Source organism: Thunnus albacares, chromosome 1 (genome assembly GCF_914725855.1).
Source record: "Thunnus albacares chromosome 1, fThuAlb1.1, whole genome shotgun sequence".
Taxonomy (NCBI): Eukaryota; Metazoa; Chordata; class Actinopteri; order Scombriformes; family Scombridae; genus Thunnus; species Thunnus albacares.
Window position 1 is genome coordinate 25293588 of NC_058106.1, and position 9933 is coordinate 25303520.

The 9933-nt window shown below is 36.0% G+C and overlaps 2 protein-coding genes across 3 annotated transcripts in view; both read left to right on the plus strand.

Moving 5' to 3' along the window:
* The window catches only part of epha6 (eph receptor A6), a 64711-nt gene extending 62897 nt beyond the window's left edge, over window positions 1-1814 (plus strand). The window contains exons 19-20 of the mRNA XM_044351838.1: window positions 480-629; window positions 1005-1814. Coding sequence (XP_044207773.1) covers window positions 480-629; window positions 1005-1119 — 265 coding nt within the window. The 3' untranslated portion in view covers window positions 1120-1814. The remainder of the gene's footprint in view (window positions 1-479; window positions 630-1004) is intronic.
* Window positions 1815-2790: 976 nt separating this feature from the next.
* Window positions 2791-9629, plus strand: arl6 (ADP-ribosylation factor-like 6). Of its 2 annotated transcripts, none has more exons than XM_044351858.1 (8): window positions 2791-2981; window positions 4141-4289; window positions 4521-4582; window positions 4729-4797; window positions 4891-4985; window positions 5293-5422; window positions 5660-5715; window positions 7863-9629. In XM_044351858.1, exons 2-8 carry the CDS (start codon window positions 4170-4172, stop codon window positions 7886-7888), a joined length of 558 nt encoding a protein of 185 aa, XP_044207793.1. In that variant the 5' UTR covers window positions 2791-2981; window positions 4141-4169; the 3' UTR covers window positions 7889-9629. The 2 variants fall into 2 exon arrangements, with proteins under 2 accessions (XP_044207793.1, XP_044207785.1); XM_044351850.1 differs by having other exon boundaries at window positions 2792-2981; window positions 4136-4289.
* Window positions 9630-9933: the final 304 nt, after the last annotated feature.

Below are 9933 nucleotides of genomic sequence, written 5' to 3' on the forward strand. Positions count from 1 at the left end.
GTTACAAAACTTGAGCTTAATATATGTACGTCTGCTCAACATCTTGAAAATTTTGATGTGAAAATAGTAGTCTATTCAGAAGCTGCATCTCAAGGATGTGAGTTTCCCAGAACCACTTGACACAAGGAAGTTTAAAATAAAAACCCAGCTTGCTCTCACATTGCCAGGTAACAATAAAGTAGTTTTGATGAAAAAAAGTAAATAAAAACATAAAGCTGAAATATGCATGGGGACTGATTATTTATTTCACACTAATTTCTACAAGTTGAATTTCATACCAGATTTCATGAACTAAAACAAGTGGCATATGCGCAGGTATACAGTTATGATATGTACCAGAAAATGGTTGGTAAAGCAGAGTTTTCACAGTTTGAAGTTCTTAAGCCAACCCACCAGTATGGTCCTTTAAATCATATTCACCATTCAGCTCAACAGTATGCCAACCTGTCTGATCCTTAACTACCTGTTTGTCGTCTCAGTTTCCCTGAATCCCCAGAGGACATGCCAGACTACCCTCTTTTCATCTCAATCGGCGACTGGCTGGACTCCATCAAAATGAGCCAATATAAGAACAACTTCCTCGCAGCAGGATACACAACCCTGGATTCCATTTCCACCATGAGTATAGAGTGAGTCAAGCACACCAAAAGAAAAGTGCATCTTGTAGCTGTCTTTTAAATGCTTGTTCTATTTTTTTTTCTTTTTTTAATGATGCTAGAATCGTATCTCTGTGTGTCTGGCTTAATCACAGTATCATCATGACACTGATGTCACTCCAAGTCACACAATGTTCTTTGACAGTCTGAAATAAACTTTTTCACCACCTGTATTTTATCTTGTATTTTGTCCTGCATCCTGTATTGTTCAAATCGTCAAGTTCCCCCTAGTGTGCTTGTCACAGGTTAAAGTGACATGAAAAACTGAATTGCATGTTTGTCTTGTAGGTGTACTGCTTTTATCAAGTGACTAATTTAAAACTGTATAAATCTTTTTCTCCCCTTCAGCGACATCAGGCGAATCGGGATCTGTTTGATTGGCCACCAGAGGAGAATCATAAGCAGCATACAGTCCCTCCGCCTGCAGTTTCACCATATCCAACAGAATGGCTTTCAAGTGTGAAACCACCACACAAAGACAGACTGTGTGAACACTGAGCTGGAAACAAAGCAGAGTTCCTTGGCATCCTCATTCGACTAATTGCACAAACACCAGACTGTTAGGTGTAGCAGGTACCACACGCTGCTCATGTCAGAGCAGTCCGCTGCTGGACCACATGTGGTCTAGTTAACACACACTCATCATCTACTGGATCATTATCAATGCAGCCTCCACAACAACCAACCTCTGTCAGCGTTGGCCAAATGCGGTCTCTTTGTTATCTCAGCAAATACTAACATTCACTTGAATTTAGGACTTGTTTTCTCTAGTGTCGATTCAAGTGTTCACCGATACCTCTTCTCTTTCCAAGTGACAATCCAATGGTTTCTATTGACTTTGAATGGTCTCAAGTCTGTTACCTCATGACCAGAGATGACATGGAGAAGATAATATGGTGTGGCATGGTGATTAATGGTACAGTATGTGATTTTAATAACAACTTTCCGGTTGGTTAACAAGAAAATTCAGAAATACAGATTGACAGAATGGTAAATACAATCATGTTTTTTGAACTGAAGACCGCTGAATGTCAAAAGATTTTATAGAAGTGTATGTTCTATCCTCATGATAATGCAGTATGTCTTGTACAAAAAGTCTTGTGAAAGGTGTATGTTTTATTCAGTATGTTTGTTCCTTAATAAACAGCCCTATTTTAATACTTTGTTTTCTCTCAGACTTTAACCACTCTGACATCCCTAACATCACAAGGTTTTTCAAAGCAGACTGTTTTACGACTTGTTGGGTAATGGCTCATGCACATTAATACACACACACACACACACACATACACACACACACACACACACACACACACACACACACACACACACACACACACACAGACACATACACAGGTATCCATAGATGCACACTCACTCTCCAACACAATAACTGTCCTCTTAATTGTCACTCAAGACACTGACATGTTTTCTGGACATGAAGGATTGTCAGGTGAGTTTGTCAAACAGGTGCTTATAGACCCAAAGATAACAACAAATTGTGTGGTACACACTTTTTGTTTAATGTCTACAAGCTTTCAAATTTCATGTGGAATACTGTTTCTTTTAATGTAAATTAATTAATTTACAATTGTTATTTTATTATAATTTCCCATAGGGATTTGCAAAAGTTAACTAACATATGCAATTGCAGTGATGAAACCAAAACTGAAAAAAGAAAAACAGACAAAAAAAGGTAAATAAAAAATATAATCTAGAAAAGAAAAGTAAGTTAAGTAAAATGAAATTGTGATGGATTCACAATAGGGTCAAGTTGTATACTATACTTTATAATAAAACATAATTCATTTTTCAATTTTTAAGACATTTTTGGAATAGTCTGGTGTCATTTTTTCCAATTTATTTTTGTCTGTAATTTAAGTCTACTGTTCTGTTTTTTTTTTTTTCCATTTCACGTTTTTTATTCTGCTTATCCATTCACTTGGAGGTAGAGGGTATGTAATATATGTATATGTCACAGTACATTGACCAGGATTCATGAACGGATGGCTTTTGGTTCTGCCATGTCGTTCAGTTTGCCATACAAAATCATCTTATAGTTATTAAAATATTAACATGTTTGTGTGAAGACCACAGCATCAGACAGGACGCTGCCTTGTTTGGCCTGCAGGTGGCAGACGTGAGTCAGCACCCTGGTCACCCAGCAACACAGTGTAAATAACCCGGTGTTTTCTGTAGTCTCAAGAGCATGAAAGAGTACAAGAGAAATGAATGAAACACCGGTTCGAGCTTGATTATTAAATGAACTAGCCGAGGGCAGTGTTAAGTACATCTTGGAAGCATCACCGCGAGGATAAATCACAGGTAAAATCCAGCTCTACAAGATAGTCTGGGAGAGACTAATAGGTGACATGCTAACCTTAGCTAGCGAATAGCGCCACTAGCTTTCGTGATAGTTACAAGCTAAGACATGTTTCAAACATGTTACCCTCACGCTAAGCATGTTTACCTGACAGTCTTGTAAAACTGACTTATCTAGTACCGTAGAGAAGTTGTCAAATGTAAGGTACTGGCTATGTAAATCCAGCGAAATGAAGTACTTAATACACAACGCCCCTGGCCAAAACGTTAGCTAATGCTAGCTAGCATCAGTACCAAGAAGAGATTAACTAAATAGCAGTTAGCGAGTGTTAATTACGTTAAAAACAGGTTAAAGCTCAGTAAGCATGTTAGCTTGAGCTAACGCTTAACTAGCCAACAAAAAGGTAGCTTGTGTGTCGATGACTGCAATGAGCTATTGAGCGGTGCCTTTTTCTCTTAACATTATCATCAAACTAGTGAACAGCTAAGTGAAGTTTATTTTTAAGAGATGATGTTAAGTAAGTAGGGTATTTGCTTGACGTCTCGATCGTCTTAGTAACGTTGAGCAGTTCACGCAGAGAAGTGAAATGACCAAAACAAAGTGTCCATTCACTGGTATAGTGATAATGTTGGCTAGATTCAAATTTTGAGAGGAAACACACATCATCACATACATTAAAAGCACATTTGAAGGGGATCTTTTAATAGCCAGTATGAACAGGAGGAATGATTTGAGTGAGGAAAACCTCTTTCAGTGTTTATATGGACACCTGACTATTATTTAAGACAGACTTGAAAAATTGTGAGTGTATCCTTTTGATGCTTTTTGATGTCAGTAAATACTGCAAGTGGAAATGCAAACTGAATTTCAAATAGGTAAAATGAGACATATGTGGTATGGCTGTGATGCGTTTTGGGGGAATGTAGATACTGTATTCACTTCTGGTGACCATCAGATCACAAACAGGTGCTCAGCACAGACAAATGTTTGACTTTGAGCATGAGGTCAGAATAAATATGTGTATATTGCAATAGCAGTGTATTACTCTGCCTCTCTGATATCTGAACCTCTAGGACAACGGAAATACCCTGTGTAATGATATAATGAGATGCCATTACCCTCTAACTGTTACAGTGTTTATTGCTTTTTTTGGAAGGTCAGACAGACAGCTGATGGTTGCGGACTAGCCAATGGGGCTGTTTGACAAGTTGGCAGGATGGCTGGGGTTGAAGAAGGAGGTGAATGTGCTGTGTCTTGGCCTGGACAACAGTGGAAAAACCACCATCATCAACCAGCTCAAGCCCTCTAATGTAAGTCAACACATCGATTTATAGTTTATACAATTTAGGTAGCACTATAGTGAATGAACATGATAATGAACATTCGGACCCATCCTTACTCCATATTACTCTTTGTTTGCCTGTAATTATCTAGAGATTACTCGCATGTTTATGGTAAACTAGCAGTGAATTTAAGACATGTTGCTTCTTAGTGCCTCCCATTAAGGCTTCTAATAAGAATACGCTGCATTTGTCTCACAGGCTCAGGCACAAGACATCGTCCCAACCATTGGCTTCAGCATAGAAAAGTTCAAGACATCCAGGTAGCTGTTTGTCATAACACAACAACTTCTTTAACATTGAATAACATTAGAAGTCTAAATAATGTCATAGTTGCACCCGTCTGTCTGCTTTTTCAACTGGTATAGTATTTGAACAAGAACATAAAGCTTCTCTTCTCTTCTTGTAGTCTTTCCTTCACAGTGTTTGACATGTCTGGTCAAGGCAGATACAGAAACCTCTGGGAACATTACTACAAGTGAGTGTGCTCATGGTACAAAAACACCATCCTCTTTTCTTTTTATACTGTTACTGTACTTATTAACACCTCTGATCTCTTTGTACTCCTCAGGGAGGGTCAGGCTATCATATTTGTCATTGATAGTGCAGATAAGCTGAGGATGGTTGTGGCCAAAGAAGAGCTGGACACATTACTAAATCATCCTGGTAAGTTCATGTATATTTTACACAATTCTTGAACTTAAACAACTCTGTGTGGGTTTGAATATTTGCCCAGCTACCTGCTGTGTCTTTTTCTTGGCCTATTTCCAGTCTAGACTGTGCAGCACATAAAGATGGATGTTACTCTTTTTGATAGTTTTACATTTTGTTTTGCCAAATAAAACTTATTTCATAAAGGCTTTTTTCCTTGTACTATTAGCCTCAAAATATTGTTACTCATTAGCTTAAGTGAAAGACAACGTTAATTCACGACACTGACTGTCCCAAAATATCACTCTCTGTCTCATAACAGATATTAAACACAGGCGGGTCCCCATCCTGTTCTTTGCTAACAAGATGGATGTCAGGGATTCTCTGTCTTCAGTTAAGGTCTCACAGCTGCTCTGCTTGGAAAACATCAAAGATAAACCCTGGCACATCTGGTATGAACATACATGCACACTTATTTAATTGTAATCTGCTGTGAAATCATGCATGCAGAATCTGATGAATCTGATTCATCCCACACCTGCTCTACTAAAGGCCCCAGAACACAACTGTTTACTCTGCAACCAAGATGTGTGTGTTACCGTTTATATGGATTGTTGATACACAGTTTCTTCAATAATAGCCACAGCATGATATGACAGTGATTAATGTGAGCTATTAATATGTTTCAGTGCTACTGATGCTCTGAAAGGAGAAGGCTTACAGGAAGGAGTGGACTGGTTACAAGGTATGATGAGAGTTGACATGAATGAAAGTGAGATTGGGACTGTCATGGTGTGCTGTGCTTACAGTGATTTACAACAGATTTCGTTCACTGTTCAGCACAGTACTGTACAGTGGTGGAATGTAACTAGCTACATTTACTTGAGTACTTAAGTATAATTTTAAGGTACTTGTACTTTACTTGAATATTTCAATTTTATGCTACTTTGTACTTTGTGCAGCTGCACTTACTTCTCAGATTCAAATTTTACATTAAATAATATATAATAAGCTTATAAAATACTAAAAGTTAAAGAACAAATCAGTACCAGTTCCCAAACCTTTGGCTTGTAACCTCTGTGTGTTGTTGTGGCTTCTTGTCATGTCACAGATGTTTGAGTTGTAAGTGTTTGAGGCCCAAAGAGGTAAAACTTTCCAATATTTCACAAATAACAAAGTGTAGAGAAAAGTCTGAAAAGTCTGAAAAGTGAATCAAAATTTGTGTGGCAGAAATGAGTTTTTTCTTCTTTCTTATACCTGTCTGATGTCAGTCACAGCCACCACAGCCGATTTTCTGCAAAACGATTACTTTTACTTTTAATACTATAAGTAAATTGAGCTGATAATAGTTTTGTACTTTTAGTTAAGTAGGATCTTAAATGCAGGAATTTACTTGTAGTGGAGTAATTTTACATTGTATTATTGCTACTTAGACTTAAGTAAATGACCTGAGTACTTGCTCCATCACTGGTACTGTAAGAATCATATCGTCTTTTACCAACATTTTTGTGTGGTGAGTTGTGAAAGAAATGTTGAGTTTGTGTGTTTTCTAAATACAATTATGAACCAAATTTATGAAACGGAAAACCAAAGTCTTCTATTAAATCAACTTTGCTAAACTAGTGGCTAAATTTCATACGTAAATATTTTCTGTTAATGAATTCAAATGTGTGTCAAATTAGTTGTATCATTTTATGAGCTTTTTTTGATTTACTTAAAGGCTAATGTTAGCCTTGTAGTGCAGGTTTGACCAAATCAGCAGAAAGTACCTCACTAGCCAGTTTCAAAACTGACAGTGCATTTAATGTGTATTTTCCATTTTAATAATTGAACTATGATGATAATAATAATAATAATAATAATAATAATAATAATAATAATAATAATAATAGTAATAATTCACAAAACATGAAAGTGGCCTATTTTTGTGGTTTCCAAACCAGGGAATACTCCCACTGGCCAGGATAGTCAGTGTGTTTTTAATTGTTACATTTTTAATGATACATTTAAATTTTTATCACAGTTGACTAAATTGTCTTATCTGATTTTCCTCATTTCAAGTAATATCAAACATTTTCCCAGTTAATCCTAAAACAGTGTAAAATTGAGTATTTTCTTTGTTCTTCTATATATCAAAACAGATTACTCGTGTTTTTCCATATCTGCATATGACTGGAAGATACTCTGCACATAAATATTCTGTTCCACTAAGCCGACATCATTTTCTTTTTCTTTGTATTGTGTTTTATGCTCTCATTCAAATCCATCCATAGATCAAATAATTCAGTGAGTACTGGGTGTTTTGTCAGGTGTTGTGTTCTTGTTTTTCTGTATAGCTTTAGAAAATCATATTAACAGAAAACCTTTTGTCTTCCCTCAACATGTTTGCTATGTTGTTGTCACTTTTAGTCTTACATCTGATGACTAAGTTATTATGACTAAGTAGTTCATCCTTTGGAATTGGCCATTCAGCCAACTTAAAGGTGCAATGCACAAAGTCATCTTGAACATTGCATTGGGCTCCATCCACCAATTTTCTTGCTACTTATTTGGGAGATGGACATGGTAGTGATTTCATCATGGATCTCTGTGAGGGTTTGGCAGTTTTCAAGTTTTGTTTATGTGTCTTTGGGAGTGCCAGTCAGGTCTCTCTTCTGATCATTTGAGTCCTGTCCTGTGTCAGACTCTCAAAGGTCACAGGAAAAAAAAATCAATTTCGCAAATAAAATAGAAGAAGTGGAGTCTTTATATTGAAAAAATACAATCAGTGCTCAGTATGTTGGATCCCTCCATCATTTGAGAAGATGGTTCATAAATGACAATGAGATGTTTTTTTTTTAACATAATTAACTGTATTTAGCTGATTTACTGTATTTTTAATGTTATTTCCAGATCAAATCAAAACAATGAGAACATGAGGGCATGAAGAGCGACGTGCCAGAGGAAGTCTCTTATGAAAGAAGGTACCATGGACAACAAATGCTTTTAACAGGATATTTAGATGGTTCTTAGATGTCTGTGGTTTACTCGAAATCTGAGCGCATGATTTGTGTCTCTGGTACCAGTGAGAATAGAAAAATGTATGCAGAGGCTATTTTTCTGATATTTGTTATTTGTTGACCAGATGTTGTCATGCTCTCCAGTTGACATGGCCTTTCTCAAAGTTGCAAATACCAACTCACTGTCAGATTAAAAACAACAGTTACTATGTGTATTGTAGCTAATACTCATTAAGTACTTTGATTAGCTGTGAAAATATATTTCACAGCTAATCTTTGATTTCTTTGATTTGCTGTGAAAATATATTTTACATATATAAAAATTATAACCAGGGCCCAATAGATTTTTGTTGTATATATTGTTACTTGTGACTAAGTGTACATACATAGTTGTTGCCTTAGTTGTGAAAAGTGATAAAATGATTATCATAAAGTTAATTAGCCTGTCAAGTTTGTTTAAAAATCATAACTTCTCTTAACAAAACTTATTTTTAATTAGTGTTTTTATCTTTGCCTTATTTCAATGCTCATAGATTTTTTTTTTTTTTACAATTGACTAATGCTACTTCAGTGATTCAAAGGCAGACAACTAAAAAAAACATCTGCACCCTCTGCACAAAGTTTTAAGGTTGGCTTTTGAACCTCTTAAGTCTCTGACTGAAAACTTCTGCAGATCAGAGTGTGTGGTTGCTTTTTTTTTTTGGTGTTTGTCAGGCTTTATCACGTCATCCGAACTTTATAGCAAGTGAGAAGTGTTTCACTGTTTTTGTGTAGTTTTAAGGCAAAAAGATGTAACTAAACAAAATTTTGAATTGTGATAAAAATCTTTCAAATATTGCTGTTTTATTTTATATACTCGTTCTCTTGTTGTAAACCCTCATTTTCATACCAAAATAACACATATTACAAAACTACACAGTAACACAAACTGTTCAACTGTCACCCCAGTAACACCTGACTGGAGGTGAACATACAGTACACTGTTAATATTACTGATCCTTGTAGTCCTGTTCACTATCACAAGAGCAAATCTAGAATGTGACTTCAAGACAGAAACGTCTTTGTTTTAAAAGGGATGTTGTTCATGTGCTAAAATCTTAACTGTGGTGTGTATTTCCAGAGTTGAATGGTGGATAATATACAAAAATTCCTATTAGTTTTGGCTTTAAGTTTAGGAAATAAGTGAAAAGTCCATTCATGCTGGTCCAGCCCTTTTTTATACCATTTTACTGCACAGATACAGCGCAAGCAGAAGATAATCCTTTTCATCATCGAGTACTTGATTATTTGCTTAAAAACAGATATACAAGCTGAAAATCCTCCTTTTGTTGCCATTTTTACACACAAAAAGAAGTGTAATATTGTACTAACAAAGTGCAGAATTTTAAAATCCTACACATAGTGGCTTTAAGCACACAACATTGATTTTGTAAAATATTTTCTATCTGCAACTGTAAGATATTTCAGCATGGAGATCTTCAGGGAGAAGTTTTATCTATGGTCATACTGTGCATTTTCAAAACAAGGACCTTCTAAGCACAAGTTCACTTTAGCATCAGAGAAGTTGTAGATTGACCTTTATCATCAGATGAGCTATATGTATTTTGTTTATTACAGTGTATGTGTTAATTTTCAAAGAATAAATGCTATGGAAAACCAACATTGTTTGATTTATTTTGGGATTCTGGTAGCTTCACTTGTGTCTTGTTATGTAACTGTCTCCCTCTCTGTGTGTCTCATCTCTCTCTCTCTCTCCCTGTCCAACATCTTGAGCGCTGCCAGCAACAGCTGCTCATTAAACCTCAAGTCCTTGGGCCCTGAACAATTTATATGTTTGAACATAAACATTCACTAATACAAATTATCAGGATCTTTGTTATAATGCTATGCATCATGCTATACATGCTAGTTCATGGGGCGGGGAGGGGGAGGCGTTGTGTTCATTGTATATATTTATACAGTTA